We start from the raw sequence: 19,870 nt of genomic DNA on the forward strand, positions 1-19,870 counted from the left end.
GAGCCCTTGGGGGGTTCAGCCCCATGTCCTGCAGTCTGCGACCCCAAGGGGTCAGTCCCAGAGCCCCGGGGGGCTCAGTCCGCTGTCCTGGGGGGGTTCAGCCCCCCAGTTCCACAGACCCCTATCCTGGGGGATTTAGCCCCCCTAGTCCTAAAGCCCCCTGTCCTAGGAGGTTCATCTCCCCAGTCCTGCAGCTCCCCGTCCTGGGGGGTCCAGCTCACTGTGCCGGAGGTTCAGCCCCATGTCCCACCCCCCCGTGTCCCACAGCCCCACGGCCCCACTCTCCCCCGTGTCCCCACTCTCCCCCATTCTCCCCCATTCCCCCCGTGTCCCCCCCTTCCCCAATGTCACCCTTTCCCTCCGGCGCCGCCTCCGCCGCTCTCCGCCGCCTCTCCCGTTCTCGCTCCGCCCCGGCCCGGCCCAGCCGAAGCCCGGCCCGTTCTCGCTCCGCCCCGGGAGGGGTTCCCGGTACGGCGGGGCCGGGGGGACGGCGGGGAGGCCACAGGGCCCGGGGGGCTGAACGGGGGGGACCTGGGGGGAATGAATTTGGGCTCCTGGGGGCTGAATTTGGGGGAGCCCGGGGGGCTGAATTTGGGGGAGCCGGGGGGGCTGGATTGGGGGACCCGAGGGGCTGAATTGGGGGACCCGAGGGGCTGAACTGGGGGTCCTGGGGGGCTGAACTGGGGGTTCCCGGGGGAGATGAATTGTGGGGCCTGGCGGGACTGAATTTGGGTCCTGGGAGGGCTGAAATGGGGGACCCGTGGGGGCTGAACTGGGGGGACCCGGTTACAGTCTCCTGGGGGGTGGGTCTGGGGGGAAACTGGGGGTCCTGACACGGGGGGTCTCAATTGGGGGGGGTCTGAATTTGGGGTCTGGGGGGGGTTTTATTTGGGACTCCTGACATGAGAGGTCCCTATTGGGGGAGTCTGAATTTGGGGTCTAGGGGGGTACTGAGGGTCCTGACATGAGGGGTCTCGATTGGAGAGTCTGAGTTTGAGGTCTGAATTTGGGGTCTGAGGGGAAACTGGGGGTCCTGACATGAGAGGTCCCTATTGGGGGAGTCTGAATTTGGGGTCTAGGGGGGTACTGATGGTCCTGACATGAGGGGTCTCGATTGGAGAGTCTGAGTTTGAGGTCTGAATTTGGGGTCTAGGGGGGTACTGATGGTCCTGACATGAGAGGTCCCTTTTGGGGGAGTCTGAATTTGGGGTCTAGGGGGGTACTGATGGTCCTGCCCTGGGGGTCCCGGGGGTCCTGGCAGTGCCATCCCAGGGTCTGACCCGGGCGGTGTCCCCAGCACAGCAATGTCCCCTGTCCCCACAGGCAATGGGTGCATCCGAGCCCCCCAACTTCTCGTGGGTGGTGGAGGGGCGGCTGGCGGGGCTGGCGATGCCGCGGGAGCCGGGGCACTACCGCTACCTGCGGGAGCGCGGCGTGCGGCACCTGGTGTCCCTGACCGAGCGCGCCCCGCCCCACCACGGCTGCTGCCCCCAAATCCGCCTCCACCGGCTCCGGGTGCCCGACTTCACCCCGCCGAGCCCCGAGCAGATCCAGAGCTTCCTGCAGATCGTGCGGGAGGCGAATGGGCGCGGGGAGGTACGGCCGGGGACACCTGGGGGACACCTGGGGGACACCTGGGGGGTGGGAGATATGGCCAGGGACACCTGGGGGACACCTGGGGGACACGTGGGGGACACCTGGGGGGTGGGAGGTATGGCCAGGGACACCTGGGGGACACCTGGGGGACACGTGGGGGACACCTGGGGGGTGGGAGGTATGGCCAGGGACACCTGGGGGACACGTGGGGGACACCTGGGGGGTGGGAGGTATGGCCAGGGACACCTGGGGGACACCTGGGGGACACCTGGGGGACACCTGGGGGGGTGGGAGGTATGGCCAGGGACACCTGGGGGACACTTGGAGGGGAACACACACCTGTGGTAGGGTTGTGACATCTCAGGGGGTTGCCACTTCCAGAGGCGACCCCTGGAAGATGAGGGGAGCGGGTGACACCGGGTGACACCGGGTTCCACGAAGGCACTGCCTGTCACCCAGGGAGTGCCAGGAGGGCCTGGCAGTGCCACCCCACCCTCTGTGTCCTGTTGCCAGGCCGTGGCAGTGCACTGCATGCTGGGGCACGGCCGGACTGGCACGCTGCTGGCCTGTTACCTGTGCCAGGAGCAGCACCTGGCCGCCGCTGACGCCATCCGCCAGATCCGGCGCCTCCGGCCCGGCTCCATCGAGACTGCAGAGCAGGAGCAGGCCGTGATCAGCTTCTGCCAGCTGCTGTAGGTGCCACCCTCCCCCTGTCACCGTGGGGGTCACCTCTCTCAGCTGTGTCACCTGGTCAGTGCCTTCTGTCCCTCCACAGCACTGGGGAGCAAGGTGGGACCTGAGCACGGGATGGGATCCGTGGAATTGGGCACCCCGAAGTTCCCAGCGTCACCTGTCCTCTCCTGCATTAAAGGATAGCCTGTGGCCTCTCTCCAGGTCTGGTTTTGGGGTACACATTGGGGGAATGCCTGGCCGTAGCTCTGCTGGGCACCCCCAGACCTGGCTTGGTTGGCAGCTGCATCCTGGGGTTTGGGGTCCTGGGTTTGGGGTTCCTCAGGGTTGTGGTTCTGGATCCCAGCTTTGAGCTCCCTCAGGGCCCTGGTTTCGGGGTCATTCAGGGTCCCAGTTCTGGGATTGTTTGGGATCCTAGCTTTGTGTTCCCTTGGGTTCCCAGCTCTTGAATCCTGGCTGTGGAGTCCTGGTTTTGGAATCCCAGCTCTGTGTCCTGGGCTCAGGGCTCCCTCAGGCTCCTGGTTCCAGAATCATGGGTCTGGGGTCTCTCAGCATTGTGGATTTGGGATCCTTTGGTGTCTCACCTCTGGGGTCTCTCTGGGTCCTGGTTTTGAAATCCCAACTCTGGGTTCTGACTCTGGGATCCTTTGGGATACTCATTCTGGTCTCTCAGGGATGCTTCTGGGGTCATTTGGGGTCCCACCTCTGGGTCCTGGTTTTGGGGCCATAGTTTTGGGGGTCCCAGCTCTGGCTCCTGGCTCTGGGCTCCTTCCTCTGGGTCCTGGTTTTGGGATCCCAGCTCTGGGGTTCCTCAGCATCCCAGGTTTGGGTCCCTCAGGTTGCTGTTTCTGGGGTCCCATGGGATCCCAGCTCTGGGGTCCTTTGGGGACCACAAGTGGCCACATTTGGCCCCACAGACAGATCTGTCACCCGCCCTGGTGCCACGTGGAGGGTGACAACCGTGTCAGCGCCCGGGGGCCGACCCGGGACGTTGATGCTTAAAGTGTAGCTGAGCCGGAATTGAGGCATGTCCATCCAAAAATCCAATCCTGGAAATCTCTTCTCAGCTGCTCCTAACCTTGGTGGCATTTAAATCCTGGTTGGAAGCGGTGTGACCGTCCTCGTTTCTGGGCGGGTGGCACATGGCTGGGAGTGCCCTGGGCACAGCACCTCAGCCAGCAGCTCCACAGTCCCCAAAAGTTCCTTTGGAACATCACGATGTCACCATCCCTTTCTGGGGGACAAAGCACCGGGGTGGTGGCACTGGGGTGGTGGCATCGAGGTGGTGACACCAAGCGCTGCTGGCAATCCAGCTGTGCCCCACCCGGGAGTGACCAGAATTGGGAACTCACCGCAGGATGTGGGGTCACCCCAAAACTCTAGGGCTGCACAGCTGCCCCGGTGGGGTTCTGGTGCCACCCATGTCCCCTAACATGTCCCCCATGTCCCCCACAGTGAGGCCACGCCAGCGCTCGGGGGGGCACGTGCTTGGGGCACGGTCAGTTTGGGGTGCCCAGCCCTGCGTGGGGGTGGCATGGGGACAATGGGGACGCGGTGGGGACATGGTGGGGACGCTGTGGCGGTGCTGGACAGCGATGTCCAGCCTAAGCTCACGGGAGCACATGGGCCCGAGCGGCCGAAAGCTGCTTACGGCAGAATTATTGCCCTTAACTCCGCTGACTCCGCGCTGTCCTCAGAGTCCCCTGGGCTCAGGGGGCCAGGCCGGGCTGGGGGGGGCTCTGCAGACCCCCCACGCCCTCCAAGGGGGGCTGGGCTGGGGGGGCATCACCCCAGTGCTGCTCCTGAGGCTCCCGTGTGGCCAGGCTGGTGTCACACCTGTGGGGTTTGCTCGTCCCTCGATCCCGGCTCTGCACTGGGGACAGCACCAGGATGTCCCCTCTGTCCCCTTTTGTGTCCCCAGCCTGGCGAGTGGCCCAGCTCCGGCTCAGCCCTCGGGATGGGGACACGGCATCAGTGGCTGTCCCCGTGTGGGGACACAGTTAGGATGGGATTAGAGAGCAGGAGCTGGGATGGGGAAGGAAGGGCGAGCTGCTGGCACAGAGGGACACACAGAGGGGACACCTGGGCTTGCTTGTCACAGCCCCCAGTGCCACCCACCTGTCCCTGTGTCCCACGGGGAGATCACACACACAAACCCCACAGCACTGCCCATCCACGTGTCCTGTCTGTGTCCCATCCATGTGTCCCACCCGTGTCCCACCCCTGTGTCCTCTCTGTGTCCCCTGGTCCCAGGAGTGTTTTCCCCCCTTGTCCCACCTGCATGTCCTGCCCGTATGTCCCACTCCTGTCCCATCTATGTCCCCTCCATGGTCCCACCTGGGTGTCCCCTCGTGTGTCCTATTCATGACCCCCTGTGTCCCCCTATCCCTCCCCAGTCCCACCCACGTGTCTCACTCCTGTCCTCTCTCTGGGTGTCCCTCCGTGCCTCCCCCGGCTCCAGCCGTGATCCCCCATGTGTCCCCCCATGTGTCCCCCCATGTCCCCCTCGCTTTCCCCCCGCATTCCCCCCAGCTCCCTGGGCCCCCCCAAGAACTACATTTCCCAGAATCCCTCGCTCCCCGCTGCCTCGCTCCGCCATTGGCCCCCTCGGGAAGCGCTCAGCGGCGCTTTCTGATTGGCTGTCGCCGCGGCAACGGGCGGCGGGGGGCGTGGCCGGGGCGGCCCCTCCCGGCGTCTCGCGGGTTTGTTTGCGGCCGCCCGGTGGCGGCGGCCGGAGCCGAGCGGACTCGGACGGACCCGAACCGAGCCGGAAAGAGCCGAAAGCAGGCGGGAAGAGCCGAGCGCAGCGGAGCGCGGCCGGCCGGGCATGAGGAGCGGCGGGACGCGGAGCCCCCCGCGCCCCCCGCCCGGGGCCGGTGCTCCCGGGGCTGCCCGGCCGAGCCCGCCGGTCCGCGGGCCCCGGTGACGCCGCGGGAGCCGCCGCAGGGGGGGCCTGGGCTATGCGGTGGTGGCTGCGCGCCGCCGTGCTCAGCCTGCTCGCCGGAGCCGGGGGTGAGGAGCAGCGGCGGGGGCGGCGGGGCCGGTCTGGCCGGTGGCGGGTCCCGGGGGAGGCGGGGACAACGGTGGCGGGGAGCTCCGGGGGCGGGAGGAAGATCCCGGTTTGGGTCCCGGGGAACGGGGGGGTTCGGGAATGGTACCGGTGTGTGGCTGTGGGATCGGTTTGGGTCCCGAGAAGGCGGGAGCTGGAAGGTTCGGGGGGTTCGGGAATGGTCCCGGTGTGTGCCGGTGGGATCTGTTTGGCTCCCGGGGAGGGGGGTTCGGGAATGGTCCCGGTGGGATCGATTTGGGTCCCGAGAAGGCGGGTCCGGGGGGTTCGGGAATGGTCCCGGTGGGATCGATTTGGGTCCCGAGAAGGCGGGTCCGGGGGGTTCGGGAATGGTCCCGGTGGGATCGGTTTGGGTCCCGGGGAGGGGGGTTCGGGAATGGTCCCGGTGTGAGGAGGTGGGATCGGTTTGGCTCCCGGGGAGCGGGGTTCGGGAATGGTCCCGGTGGGATCGGTTTGGCTCCCGGGGAGCGGGGTTCGGGAATGGTCTCGGTGTGTGGCGGTGGGTTCGGGAATGGTCCCGGTGTGTCCCACCCACCCCGGTCCGTGCCGGTCCGTGCCGGTCCCGCAGGCAGCGGCCGGAGCGAGCCCCGCGCCGTGGTGGGGCGCGTCGGGGGCAGCGCGGTGCTGGGCTGCGGGCTCCTGGCCGCACACGAGGCGCGCCCGCCGCTCTACGTGATCGAGTGGGTCCGCTTCGGCTTCGTCCTCCCCATCTTCATCAAGTTCGGGCTCTACTCGCCCCGCGTGGACCCCGAGTACGCGGGTGAGTGGCGGGGACGGGGTTTTGGGGTCACTGTGGGGGTATCCTGCGTCTGTATTTGCTGTGGTTGGGTGCTGCTGCTTAATCCCACTCCCGGGGAAGTGATGGGGCTCTTCCAGGGGTATCAGGGGGCGGGAGGGCCTCATCCCTGACAGGAGGTCCCCGAATGGCAGAGGGGATGCCCAGCCTGGCATCAGGAGGGTAAAATGTAGGAGAAGCCCCCCAGCCCACCCTGGGGTGCTGTGCCCTGGCCGTGTCACCCCGGGCCGGTGCCACCGGGGGTCTGCGGGCGCTGCCTCGGCCCCTGCGGGTCGCCTGAAGGTTGATGCTGGGGAGGGGATTTCGGGGGAGCTGCTAATTGGAGCAAAGCTGGGCCGGGGACGGGCTGGGCGTGGGAGGGGGATATTGGCTGCTTTAGCGGGTATTTAAAGTGAGAGGTGGCAGAGCCAGAGGAATCCCAGCGAGAGGATCCCTGCGAGCAAGGGGGGGACGCCACAGGAGTGATTTGGGCTGAGCCCAACCCCGACGTTCTGTGCCGAAATCTGTGTTCAGGCCCTTCCTCGGGGGCTCGGATCACGACCCAAACCCTGCTGCAAAAAATTGTCCTCTGCTTAAAAATCCCCTCGCTTGGGACACCCGCTCTCCTGCTACCCCTTCCCTGGCCAAACAGCAGAGTTAGGATTTTGGGAGACGCCTGGGGACGCTTTCAGCAGCTCCGAGTCGCTTCTAGGGGACCAGCGGTGACAAGGAACGCCCCGGGCGGGACAAGGCACCTGCTCCGCCGGGCTGGGCTCCTGTTACCTGAGCGCCGAGGGGCCCCGGGGCGGCTCCGGTTACCCAGGAAGGTGCTGGCAGTGCCCGCAGCCCCTCCCCGTGACCCTTCGGGGGCTGCGGGAGCAGATTGGGATCAGCGGTGGGGGAAGGGGCTGCTGGCTGGAATGAGGGCGAGCTGGGTGGGTGGGCAGGGGGGCTGCTGGCTGTCGCCATGGCAGCGGGCTGGCTTGTTTTCCATCCGCCGGTGGGTGCAGGGCGATGCTGTCCCCCTCCCCTCTCTCCGGCGCTTCCCAGGTGGATCAGATCAGGTGTCACCCGCTGCTGTCGCCAGTGTCCCTCCTGGTGGGCTGCAGCTGCCTCTGTGACAGCACCTGGGGGAACAGGGTCGGCTCTCCCCTGGGTGCCACCACCATTCACAGTGTCACTGTCCCCTGCCCTGGAGCAGGGCCGGTGGTCTCTGGCCGCGTGGCGGGGGCTGCAGCCCCCTTTGTGTCCCCCCCTCCCCTTTTGTGTCCCGCTCAATGTCGGTTGCCAGGCGCGGGGGGGATGCTGGGCCACAGGGTTTTGTTTTTGCAGGGTGGTGGAGGGAGGAGGAGGAGGAGGAGGAGGGGGCTGGGGCTGGCACAGAGGGATTAGGGGGAGGCTGAGGGGCGTCCCCAGGCCACTCTGATCCCTTCCAAAGGGACCTTTGTTCGGGAGGCGGCTGCTCCCGCCGCGCCTGGGGCTGGGGGCTGGCAGCTGCTGGCGGGGCCGGATTTCCCAGAGCTTCCCAAAGCTTCCCAGAGCTTCCCAAAGCTTCCCAGAGCTGTCCCACTTCCCAGGGCCCGGCGTGGGGGCTGGCGGACCCCTCGTCCTACAGCTGTGCGGTGAAGGCAGAGGGATGGGGGGCAGCTCTGGGCGCTTTGCACGTGTTTGTGCGCGGGGTTCGCACGGCTCAGGGGTGGATCTCGGTGCCCGAACCCGCCTGCCCGGCTCCTCCTCCTCATCTTCATCCTTGCCGAGCTCGTTCTGACGGGACACGGAATCCCAATCCCGCTGCCAGGCGGGACTCCGGTGCCTCGGGCACTGCGTGGGGACAGGCTGTGACACCGGGTACAGCTGACAGCAGGGCTCCCCAAAAATTTCCTGTGCTGGGAACCCCTCGGGAAGCTGCTGGTTCTGGAACGCTGACAGAGCTGCTCTGGTGGTTCCGGTGCCGTGGTGACCCGGAGCAAAGTCACCTGGCACGGGCTAGGGGTGGGCGGGGTGGCAGTGCCGGGGCAGGGGGTGCCAGGGTGATGGATGCCAAGGGAAGGGGGTGCTCAGGGCAGTGGGTACCCCGAGAAGGGGGTGCCCGGGGAAGGGGGTGCCCAGTGAAGGGGGTGCTCAGGACAGGGGATGCCTGGGGAAGGGGATGCTCAGGACAGTGGGTACCCCGAGAAGGGAATGCTCAGTACAGGGTGTGCTCCAGACAGTGGGTACCGGAAAAGGGGTGCTCTGGACAGTGGGTGCCCCAAGAAGGGGATGTTCAGGGAAGGGGATGCCCTGAACAGGGCATGCTCCGGGAAGGGGGTGCTCAGGACAGGGGGTGCCCCGGACAATGGGTGCCCAGGCAGTGGGGTGCCCGGGACAGGGGATACCCAGGGAAGGGGATGCCCCGCACATTGGGGTGCTCCGGACAGGGGGTGCCCGGTGCGTTCATTGGGGGCCGCTGGCCGCGCACCCCGGCCTGGGCTGAGCCAATTGCCCGCTGCACCCTGAGCCGATTATGGCTCTGATAATAGCCCGGGGGATTAACGGGCTGCGCCCGCTCTCGCTTCGGCCCTTTATCCCTCTCCTCATCAAAGAGGCCGCGGGGCGTGGGGCTGGAGCGGGGAGAGAGTAACCCCACAGCCTTGGGGAGCCCCCTGCTCACCGTGTCCCCCACCTCGTTCCTGCGGGGCGGGTGGGGGTTCACCGTGAGCCCCCCGTGCCGCGGGGAGCGGGGCTTAGCAGGGCTCCTAAGGGTGAGAGCGCCGGGGGGGGCTCCCGGGGGGAGGGAAGAGTGATGGGGAAAGGGGAAAAGAGGTCGGGGGAGGGGGGGTTGTGCAGCTGGAGGGGCGGTGGGAGCAGTCCTGAGATGCTCCGGGTGCGCGGACCCGCCGTGCTGGGGGACCCGCGAGGGCGGGTGGCGGAGCCGCTGTCGCCTCCCTCGCTGTGTTTGGAGCGCTGAGCGTGGTTGTGACAAACCTCTGGCACCGCCGTTCCCTGCCCCCCGTGGGAGGGGGTGGCCCTGGGGAGGAGATGTCCCAGATGAGGGGGTGTCCCTGTTGGAGGGAGTGTCCCGCGTTAGGGATGTCTCGGAGGGAGGGGGTGTCCCTGGGGAAGGGGTGTCCCTGGTGTGGGGGTGTCCATGGGGAAGGGGTGTTTTGGGGACGTGGCTGTCCCTAGTGTGGGGGTGTCCCTGGAGAGGAGGGGGTGTTTTGGGGACGTGACTGTCCCTGGTGTGGGGCTGTCCCTGGTGTGGGGGTGTCCCTGGTTAGGGGATATCCATGGGGATGGCGTGTTTTGGGGACGTGGCTGTCCCTGGGGAGGGGGTGTCTCGGGTTAGGGGCTGTCCCTGGTGTGGGGGTGTCCCTGGGGAGGGGCTGTCCCAGATAAGGGGATGTCCCTGGAGAGGAGGGGGTGTTTTGGGGACGTGACTGTCCCTGGTGTGGGGGTGTCCCTGGTGTGGGGGTGTCCCTGGTTAGGGGATATCCATGGGGATGGCGTGTTTTGGGGACGTGGCTGTCCCAAGGGAGGGGGTGTCCCTGGGGAGGGGCTGTCCCGAGTTGGGGTGTGTCCCTGAGCCGTGCCGGGCTCTCAGGTCGGGTGCGGCTGGAGGAAGGAGCCTCGCTGCGCCTGGAGCTGCTGCGTGCCGAGGACCAGGGCTGGTACGAGTGCCGGGTGCTCTTCCTCGACCGGCACAGCAGCGACGCCGACTTCCAGAACGGCACCTGGATCCACCTCACCGTCAACGGTACCGAGCCACCCCCACCTGGAAACGCTGGGCTGCCACACTGAGCCGAGCCAGCTCACAACTCAGATTTTTAGGCTTTGTTATAAATGAGAAAAGTTGCCATATTTAGCAACATTTAGATTGCTTTATTTTATATAGACAGAGCAAGCAGTGCTGAGGAGGCAGAGGGGTCACAGCCACGCTCCACCCAACTTTGGTTTGCAGCTCCCTTTTATAGCATGGTTTCCTTGTAGTCATCAATAATTATTTTTTTGTTGGCATGATTTTGCCAGGTGAGCAGTGGTGGGATTGCTGGACAACATGAGTCTCTAGACAATTTGTCAAGTCCCATAGATTACCTCTGGTCTTGACAGATAAAGAAATGGCAGAAGTCAGGAAGTCTGGTCTTAGGGATAGGCTGCAATTGATTACACAAAGGCAGGAAATCTGATTTTGCAGGATCTGTTGGGCTGTGTGAAAGCCTTGTTTTGCAAGCTGTCAGTAGATACAACTTATTTAGAAAACATAATATTCATAACAGTGGGATTTAAAACAAAATAATTTAATCATATATTTTCCTTTCTTTAGTATCATGTTTCATTTCAGCATTCTGATTTATACAAACCCCAATACTTTTACAATTAACACAAATCTTTTACCAATTACCACAACTTGGATCTGGATTTCCCTTCCAGCACCCCCCACCTTCCTGGAGACCCCCCCTGCTTTTGTAGAGGTGCGTGACCAGGCTGCCCTGAGCCTCACCTGCAGGGCTGTTGGCAACCCCCAGCCCGTTGTCACCTGGAAGAGGAGCGACCTTCCCGTGCAGAGCGGGGACGCGGTGCAGGTGAGGGTGACAAACCTCCGTGGGGTGCGTGCCCCGCTGCGGTGGCACCTCCCTGCTGCCAGCTGTGCCCTGGTGGCAGTGCCACAGCTGATACCGTTGCAGGTGAGGAACGGGACGCTGAGCATCGCCGCCGTGCAGCGCGCCAGCGCCGGCGCCTACACGTGCCACGCCACCAGCAAGGAGGGCACCGTCACCCACACCACCCGTGTGCTGGTGCAGGGTGAGGACAGGGACACCGGGGACAGCTGTGGCATGGTCGGTTTGAGGCCCTCAATGCCACTCTGCCCCCCACCCAGGGCCGCCCGTCATCGTGGTGCCACCCCAGAATGTCACTGTCAACGTGTCCCAAGATGCCTTTCTGGCGTGCCAGGCTGAGGCGTACCCAGGGAACCTCACCTACACCTGGTTCCAGGGCAGCAGCAACGTTTTCCACCTCAGGTATGACAGGAATGGAGGTGGGGCTGCTGTGCTCCCCCCCCCCCCACCAAAACTGGCTCCTGGGTGCATGGTGTGGCAGATCCATCACCCCCAGGGCAGCAGGGACGGTGCCAGCTGTGCCACTCAGCACTGTCCCATCCGTTGCCAGCCACCTCCAGGCTCGGGTGCGTGTGCTGGTGGACGGGAGCCTCCTGCTGCAGAGAACAACTCCAGATGATGCTGGGAAATACACCTGCACCGCCAGCAACGGGCTCTGGAAGCCGCCTTCTGCCTCAGCCTTCATCACTGTGCTCTGTAAGATCCCCTCCTGCACCCCAGGCTGTAGGGGTGTCCTGGTTTGAGGGACAGGTGTCTGCCAATAAAGGCAGGAGCTTCTCTTTGAAATGGAGAATGTAAACCCCCTCCCTCCAAATTATTATAGTTTTGAAATTAAGGGGCTCTCAGGCAAAGATATGGGAATAGGAATAACAGTTCTTTACTAGGAAAATTAAAATAGAAATACAGTATTACAAAGAACAATCCCAAAGCACTGCCAGAGTCAGAATCCAAGCTGACACCCGTCAGTCAGTCAGGGTGTTGGCACAGTCCCATTCAATGGTGGCTGCATCCTCCTGCAGGGGCAGATGTGGTTCAGCTGGAGCAGTGCTCCTGGAGAAGGTGCAGTTTCCTCTGAAGCTCCAGGGATGATGTGGAAAGGTCTGGTTTTCCTCTGGAATCCAGTGGAAAGATGGATAACTTGGTGTCCCAAATGTCAGTTTTTATCTGGGTAGGAAAGGCTTGGCTCCTCCCCTGGCTGGAGCATCTCCCAGTGGGATGATGGAATTTTATCAGTCATGCCCTGGGACTCAGTGGCCATGAACAGGAGATATCTCCTGGAGGGAGGATGGGCTGTGGGAAGATAAAGATGATTGCCCAGCTGGTTTAAAGATGGCCCATGAGCAGATAATGTGTGCCAGGAGATCAGGGTCACTGCCCCAGCTGGTTTAACAGATGGGGACAGAATCCACATTTCTGGTCACAAGGGGACCCTGCTGTGGGGGCTGTGCTGGCATCAGGGGTGACCCCAGCCCCGTGTGCCCCCCACAGACCCAGCACAGGTGACCACCATGCTCCCAGAGACCCACCTGCCCAAGGGGATGCGGGGCGTGATCCGCTGCCCCTCCAGAGCCAACCCCCCCCTGCTCTCCGTCAGCTGGACCAGGGACGGGCGCCCGCTGGAGCTGGACAAGGTACGGCCACTCCCATCCCCACGGCCTTTCCCACCTTCCCAGATCCCTCCTCCTCCTCCTCCTCACCTGTAGGAGACTGTAGGATGTGACAGATGGAGAGATCTCTATAAGCCAGGTCTTGAAACTTGTGGGTTATTGCATAGGGCGTGGGTTAAAAAGGGCAGGGCGGAAAGAGAGTAGGGGGGGAGGAAAAGTTTTAAGAGGTAAGAGAGGGAAGGAAGTAAGAGAACGAAGTAAGTGAGTGATTTTCTTGTTAAAAAAAAATCTAATATATAATATAATAATATAATATAGTAATACAATAATAATATATAATATATAATATATAATATATAATGTATAATATATAATGTATAATGTATAATGTATAATGTATAATGTATAATGTATAATATATAATGTATAATGTATAATATATAATGTATAATGTATAATATATAATATATGATATATGATATATGATATATATGATATATATGATATATATGATATATATGATATATGATATATATGATATATAATATAATATAATATAATATAATATAATATAATATAATATAATATAATATAATATAATATAATATAATATAATATAATATAATATAACATAATATAATATAACATAATATAATATAATATAATATAATACATAATATAATAATCTATCTAATATATAACATATAATATTTTAATGATATAATAATCTAATAATATAATAAAATAATATAATATAGTAATATATACAAATTAAATAATAATATATAAATATAAATAATAATAAATATAAAAATAAAAATATAATAATATAATATATCTAATACATAATAAATCTTCTATGTTGAATATTCTAATTTCCACTAACCACTCTAATACAAGATACAAATCCCATAGCATTTACATACAGCCTATAAGAATCATTACATTACCATAATGTGTTACACTTTAAACCCTAAAAACTACTCTTTGGACCCCTTCTGCCAGGCTAGGAGAGTCTTTTGGACCATTGTTCTATCAAGAGGGGATTATTTTTGGCTGGCCATCCTAGTTATTTAGGCATATGGTTCCCATATCTTCAAAATCTTTTTGCTAGGCATTTAAATGACATTTATAGGGTTTTCCTGATTCACCCTCCCCCGTTTCTCTCCCCAGCTGCCGGGCTGGTCGGCGCGTCCCGACGGCTCCATCGTTGTCGCGACGGGGAACGACGACGCGCTGGGGCTGTACCGCTGCACGCCCTACAACAGCTACGGCACCGCCGGCGAGTCCCGGCCCACCCGCGTCCTGCTCAAGGTGACAGCCCCCCCCGGGGGTCCCCTCCTGCTCTGCACCCCCTGGCCAGCCCCCTCTGGGAGCCTGGACCCACTCAGGCGCTCTCTAGATTGAGACTTGTGGTTTATTGCTATTATTTATTTATTATTATTATTATTATTATTATTATTATTATTATTATTATTATTGTTATTGTTATTGTTATTGTTATTATTTTGATTATTGATATTATTATTATTATTATTATTATTATTATTATTATTATTATTATTATTATTATTGCTTATTTATACTCTATAAAGGGCTTAGCTGGGAGCTGCCAGCTGCAGACCAGAAAAAGATTTGGGTTAGTAAGAGTTCTAAGAGGTAAGAGAGAGAGTTAAGAGAACGAAGTATGGGAGCATAAGTAAGAGAACGAAGTGAGGGAGTGATGTAAGAGAGTAATTTTCCCATTTGCAGCACGATAAATCTTCTTCTATGTTGAATATTCTCATTTCCACTAACCAGTCTAATACAAGATATCAATTCTCTAACATTTACATACAATATATGTATAATGTATGTATATTGTATATGTATATTGTATTGTATGTATTGTATATTGTATGTATTGTGTTCATATTGCATATGTATATGTATATTGTATCTATATATACATACAATACATATATATACGATATAGGAATCGCTACATTACCATGTTTTACAACTTTCTTATCTCTAAACCTTATCTTGGACCCTTCCTGTCATGCCTGGAGAGGGTCTCTGCTGCTCTTTGGCATTATCTGAACAAAGGGAGATCTTCAGGCATTCCCATTGTTGCTCTCCAGCTACTCATGAACTGCTTTCATTTCAATCTTGCTCGTGGTTTCCATATCCTCATAATATTTTGCTAGGCAATCATATTTATAAGGTTTTCCTGATTCATCCTTCCCAAACTGCCCCTTCTGCCTTGCAGGACCCTCCTGCCTTCACGGTGAGGCCCAAGGAGGAATATTTCCAGGAGGTGGGCAGGGAGCTGGTGATCCCCTGTGTGGCTGAGGGGGATCCTCCTCCCACCGTCACCTGGGTGAAGGTAGGGGCTGCTGCTTTGGGGGGGGGTCAGCTCAGAGATTGCTTTTGGTTTCCAAGGCATAATTTCTGGGGTAATATCCTTGTCCCTACATCACTCCTGGGGCAAAGTCCCTGTCCCCACGAATGCTGGGTCCCATCACATGAAGGGCTTCAGGTCACTTTGTGTGTCTATCCTCTAAAAAACTGACCAAATCCTGTCCCTTGGCTTCCCAACCAGCCCCAGGGTGGTGGGACTTTTCAAGTCCCCTCATCCCCAGTGTGGCAGTGTCACCTGCAGGGGGGTGGGGGTGGGTTGGTGGCAGCCCCCCCATCAGCCTGTCCATGCCCCACAGGTGGGCAGCGTGGGGAAGAGCAGTGCCCAGGTGGATGGGAACAGCAGCCTCGTCCTCCACCCCCTCATCAAGGAGCAGCACGGAGTCTGGGAGTGCACGGCCACCAACCAGGTGGCCAGTGTCACCACTGCCACCTCCGTCCACGTGCTGGGTGAGCTGCTGGGATGGCCCCAGGGTGGGCAAGGCTGGTCCAAGCCCCCCCAGTGTGACACTGCTGCCCGCCAGGTACCAGTCCCCACGCTGTCACCAACGTCTCCGTGCTCCCACTGCTGCTGGCAGCCAACATCTCCTGGGAGCCAGGCTTTGATGGAGGCTACTTCCAGAGGTTCAGCGTCTGGTACACCCCACTGTGAGTGCCCAGCCCCTCTGTGTCCCCCCACCCAAGGACCCTCAGCCCCGGGCTGACGGGTCCCTGCTGCCCCCAGGGTGAGGTTCCCACCACGGGCACACCACGACTGGGTGTCGCTGTCGGTGCCAGCGGGAGCTCAGCACCTTCTGGTGGAGAACCTGCAGCCAGACACCAGTTACCAGTTCAGCGTCCTGGCCCAGAACAAGCTGGGCAGTGGCCCCTTCAGCCAGATCGTCACCTCCGTGCCCAGGGGTAAGGGCAGCTCCCCAAAAACCACCCCCAAGCGCTCGGGAAACTCCCATTCTCACCTCGTGTCAATCTCTTTGTTCTCCCCCAGGCTTCCCAGTGACCACAGTGCCTCCAGAGCCACCGGCCATGACCGTGCACATCTTCCTGTCCCCACCCCGGGCTCTGAGGGCCAACGAGAGCGTGAGGGGGGTGGTGCTGGGCTGGGACCCCCCTGACCGAGCCTCGGTGGCCCCGAGCGGCTACGCCCTGGAGCTGCGGCAGGACAAGGGCGGCTGGGAGGTGCTGGAGCGCTCCATCCCCGCCACGGACACCCAGCTGCTGGTGCCAGGGCTCATCAAGGTGAGCTTTGTGGGGTCTCTTGAGCTTGAGGTCACCCACAACAGGATGTTGAGGTTTTTTTTCCCAGCTCGGGCACCGAAGAAAAGTCAGGATGCTGTTTTCTGAGGTTTGAAAGGTTGTTTATTCTTTCTTGTCTAAGAATTTCTTTCTCTAACAGAGGTCTGTGTAGCAGGACATATCTCATACTATAAATTACACACTTAATATTTACAATTACTTTCCAATAGATGACACTTTTATTACATTGTCCAACCAATCCAGTGATTCCTTCCTGACCCCAAGATGGATGGCATGAAAAAGAAGAAGAAAGACGTACCATGCCCAAAATCCTCCATCTTAACCTTAAACCCCCTAATATAAACATTTCTAAAAATTCACTCTTCTACCTTCTAACAGTCTAATTTATACTCTACTTATTTTTTGTGACTTGTAATTCTTCCTGCAGTGTTGGTAGTTTTTCAAATCCAGTCCACAGGGGTCCTGGGCATTCTGCCAATACCTCTGACACCCCTACCTGGAGGGAAGTCAGAGGAACACCCTGGACTCCCACAGGGTTAGGTTGTGTTAGGGCTTTTGTCACTGTGGCCACATGGCTTTGTGTCCCCCCCCCCCAGGACGCCTTCTATGAGTTCCGACTGGTGGCCTTTGCTGGCAGCTACATCAGCGACCCCAGCAACACTGTGAACGTCTCCACGGCAGGTGAGGCTGGCGGTGGAAATCAGTGAGGCATCCAGATTCCTCTTTGTGCTGCTCCCACCCCCAAATCCCTGCTGCTAAGGCACAAGCTGAGGCAACAGCCTCACGGACCAGATCATCCCCTCTCCTGTGCCCTGCTGTGTGCCCACCGTGCCTGACGGGTTTTCCAGGGATGGAGGTGTACCCGTCCCGCACGCAGCTGCCGGAGCTGCTGCCGCAGCCGGTGCTGGCCGGGCTCATCGGGGGGATCTGCTTCCTGAGCGTGGCCGTCATCTTCAGCACCATGGCCGCCTGCATCATGAGCCGGCGCCGCGCCGCGCGCGTCCGCAAGCGCCGCCGAGGTACGGGGGGACGGGGACGGGCGGGGACAGGGTGGGCGCTGCCGTCTCGTCCTCATCACCTGTTTTTTGAGTTGCTCGCCGTGTGATCCCCCCCCACTCTGTGTTCTCATGGCCTTCCAGATCCACCACTCGTCTTCTCCCCCAGCAAGAAGCTTCCACCTCCACAGTAAGTCACGCCACGCCATTGCCACGCTCCCTCCCTGCCCTGCCACGCCATTGTCGTGCTCCCTCCATCCCATTCCCTCCCTGCCCTGCCACGCCATTGTCGTGCTCCCTCCATCCCATTCCCTCCCTGTCCCACTCCTGCCATGTCACTCCCCTGGTTTCCACTCCCCCACATCCTGCTCCCTCTAATCCTGCCACATTAGCCCCCTTCTCCCACTCTCCAAGTCATGCTCCCCTCCGTCCCTTTCCCTCCCCGTCCCACTCATGTTTTCATCCCTGTCCCTCCCTCCATCCCACTGCACTCCTCATCATCCCTCTGCCACCAGCTGGGGGCACAGGGACAGGCTGGGGACTGCCACCCTCTGCTGCCACTGACCAGGGGCATTAGGTGCAGGGTGCTCTCGCTGCGTGTCCCTCTGGGCAGTTTTGCCTGGAGAGAAAAGATCAGGAAGTGCAGGAGCAGCGCCGTGATGGCTGCACAGCTGTGGGGGGGGGATGCTGCAGCTGCTGCCTCTCCCTTGCAGCAATGCTCACGGCCCTGCTAGCCCCGACAGCACGGTGAAGCTGAAGCTGCAGCCGTCGCCGTGCCGCAGCCTGCACCGGACGCTGCTGTGGGGAGAGAAGGCCGGCACCAGCCTGGGGCTGAGCATCGCCGGCTCCCGCCGCCCCGGCTACGAGAGCCACGGCCGGGAGCACGTCCCGCTGGAGCGCATCTGCCGCGGCCCCGACGGCCGCTTCGTGGTGGAGAGCGACCCTCAGCCGGGGCCGGAGCCTCCGCGGGACCCCCTGCAGCCCTACCGCCAGCTGCCTGCCGAGGAGGAGGAGGACGAGGATGAGGAAGAGGAGGACGAGCCCGTGTGGCACAGGGGGGTCTCGCTGCGCCCCCGCTCCGGGCGCCCCCGCGCCTCCGGCCACCGCCACGGTCGCTATTTCGGTTACGGCAGCAGCAGCCCCGTGGATGAGGCCGTGGCGTTGAGCATCACCGATGTCAGCCCCGTGGCTTGTGCTGCCACCACCGCCCTGCCTTACAGCGCCGGCCAGGAGCCCCCCGGGCCCCCCTGGGACTCCCCCCAGCCGGCCACCGGCCCCACAGCGTCCCCCGACCCGCCGGCCATCAGCGGGATCCTGCAGTACCTCAGCCTGCCCTTCTTCAAGGAGATGTGTGTGGACGGTGACTGGCCCCCCCCAGAGGAGCAGGCAGAGCCCCCCAGTGCCAGCCCCCCGCCCACGGACTGCATCGACACAAGTGCCAACAACGCCACCTCCCCTCCCGCCACCGCGAACCTCCTCGAGCCCCCCCGGCTGCCCGTGGGTCCAGCCAAGGCCTCGCTGCCTGGTTCCCCCTCCTGGCCCTGCTCCCCCACCCCCGGGCCTCCCCAACCCCCCCAGGCAGGCCCCCATCTCCGGACTGAGCCCCCTCGGGGCAGCCTGACCAGCCAGAGCAGCGGCCGGGGCAGCGGCTCCTTCCTGCGGCCCCCCTCGCTGGCACCGTCCTTGGGGGGCACCTTCCTGGGCACCCCCCTCGGGGATGGGGGCAGCTGGCACAGCGGGGGCTCGGCAGCAGAGGAGGGACGGGGCAGGACGGACGCTGGCGCCGGGAAGAGGTGAGCCAGCCGTGGGCAGGGCGCTGGGATGAGCTGCTGCAGCGTGCTGGGGCAGCTCTGGGCCTGTCCCGTGGAGCTGGGGTGGCACAGAGCCCTGCAGTGCCCTGGGGACATCCCCCCCCGCATTGTCCCTGTCCCCAGAGACCACTCCAGTTCCCCCCCAGCGTCCCTGCTGTGTCCCCACATCCCTCGGGGTGGTGATGCTCATCCCTGACATCAATCCCTGGGGACTTGTGGCTTGTGGGGTCTCTCCTGCCATTCATTTTTGGGGGGGGGTCTCATGCCCATCCCTGGCATCTGATACCTCAGGGTGTGCCCTGTCCTCCATCCCTGGGCTCTTCATATCCATCCTCACACCCATCCCCTGGGATTTCACTTTTTGGGGTCTCTCCTGCATCCCCTCCCCGAGTTCCCACACCCATCCCCTGGGATTTCACCTTTTGGGGTCTCTCCTGCATCCCCTCCCCGAGTTCCCACACCCATCCCCGGGGGTCTCACCCTCTCGGGCCGTGCCCCTCGCCCCCCACCCCCCTCTCCCCGCAGGAGAAACACCTCGGTGGACGAGAACTACGAATGGGACGCGGATTTCGCGCTGGAGTCGGAGCTGCTGGAGGCGCTGCAGCTTTACCGGGGCGCGGCCCCGACCCGGCCCGGCTCCTCCATCGCCCTGCGGGACCTGCAGCGGCACAGTGAGTGCGGCCCCCCCGCGCCCCCCACCCCCGTGCCCAGGGCCCCGTGGCCGCTCCGGCGGGTGCCGCGGCGGGGCCGGACGCTGCCTATCTCCCCGCAGAGCCCGGCTCGGCCCCGGTGAGCTCGGTGTCGGCGGAGGCGCTGGGGATGGGGGGTCCCCAGGAAGGCGGTCAGACCCCCCGTCCCGAGGGGCAGGGGGCGCGGCGCCGCAGGGAGGGGGCCCGTGGGTGCCGCTCCGAGCGCTTCGAGGTGGCCACGCTGCTTTAGGGACACCCTGGGATCCCCCCCACGGGTCAGGGGGGAAAGGATGGGCGGAGGGGGAATAAAGAGGCGTGAGAGCAAATCTGGCTGATGTTGGCGGGGGTCGCTCAGCATCCCCAAATCATCCTTCTAAATCCCCCCGCCGTG

General features: G+C 60.8%; 2 protein-coding genes across 2 annotated transcripts; both read left to right on the forward strand.

Annotated features, from left to right (window-relative positions):
- Positions 1 to 350: 350 nt before the first annotated feature.
- On the forward strand, positions 351 to 2,485 carry DUSP23 (dual specificity phosphatase 23). Its single transcript, XM_056511055.1, has 4 exons — positions 351 to 468; positions 1,324 to 1,596; positions 2,110 to 2,288; positions 2,372 to 2,485. Exons 2-4 carry the CDS (start codon positions 1,327 to 1,329, stop codon positions 2,394 to 2,396), a joined length of 474 nt encoding a protein of 157 aa, XP_056367030.1. The 5' UTR covers positions 351 to 468; positions 1,324 to 1,326; the 3' UTR covers positions 2,397 to 2,485.
- Positions 2,486 to 4,861: 2,376 nt separating this feature from the next.
- On the forward strand, positions 4,862 to 19,731 carry IGSF9 (immunoglobulin superfamily member 9). Its single transcript, XM_056510917.1, has 20 exons — positions 4,862 to 5,298; positions 5,922 to 6,113; positions 9,709 to 9,861; positions 10,536 to 10,687; positions 10,790 to 10,907; positions 10,984 to 11,125; positions 11,274 to 11,419; positions 12,212 to 12,354; positions 13,504 to 13,644; positions 14,582 to 14,698; positions 15,030 to 15,180; positions 15,255 to 15,378; positions 15,455 to 15,630; positions 15,716 to 15,966; positions 16,581 to 16,665; positions 16,833 to 17,003; positions 17,124 to 17,169; positions 17,693 to 18,772; positions 19,316 to 19,461; positions 19,563 to 19,731. The coding sequence occupies exons 1-20, from the start codon at positions 5,247 to 5,249 to the stop codon at positions 19,727 to 19,729; spliced, it is 3,753 nt and encodes a 1,250-aa protein (XP_056366892.1). The 5' UTR covers positions 4,862 to 5,246; the 3' UTR covers positions 19,730 to 19,731.
- Positions 19,732 to 19,870: the final 139 nt, after the last annotated feature.

The sequence above is a fragment of the Oenanthe melanoleuca genome, chromosome 25 (genome assembly GCF_029582105.1).
Source record: "Oenanthe melanoleuca isolate GR-GAL-2019-014 chromosome 25, OMel1.0, whole genome shotgun sequence".
NCBI classification, from domain to species: Eukaryota; Metazoa; Chordata; class Aves; order Passeriformes; family Muscicapidae; genus Oenanthe; species Oenanthe melanoleuca.

What these genes read in the sequence shown, in the direction of transcription:
- DUSP23 (XM_056511055.1), top strand. Translation starts at nt 1,327, where the DNA reads ATGGGTGCATCCGAGCCCCCCAACTTCTCGTGGGTGGTGGAGGGGCGG. An exon ending in AGGCGAATGGGCGCGGGGAG is followed by an intron (nt 1,597 to 2,109) that starts GTACGGCCGGGG and finishes TCCTGTTGCCAG; the next exon opens with GCCGTGGCAGTGCACTGCAT. An exon ending in ATCAGCTTCTGCCAGCTGCT is followed by an intron (nt 2,289 to 2,371) that starts GTAGGTGCCACC and finishes GTCCCTCCACAG; the next exon opens with CACTGGGGAGCAAGGTGGGA.
- IGSF9 (XM_056510917.1), top strand. Translation starts at nt 5,247, where the DNA reads ATGCGGTGGTGGCTGCGCGCCGCCGTGCTCAGCCTGCTCGCCGGAGCC. An exon ending in CACCTCCGTCCACGTGCTGG is followed by an intron (nt 15,181 to 15,254) that starts GTGAGCTGCTGG and finishes GCTGCCCGCCAG; the next exon opens with GTACCAGTCCCCACGCTGTC. An exon ending in AAGAAGCTTCCACCTCCACA is followed by an intron (nt 17,170 to 17,692) that starts GTAAGTCACGCC and finishes TCTCCCTTGCAG; the next exon opens with CAATGCTCACGGCCCTGCTA.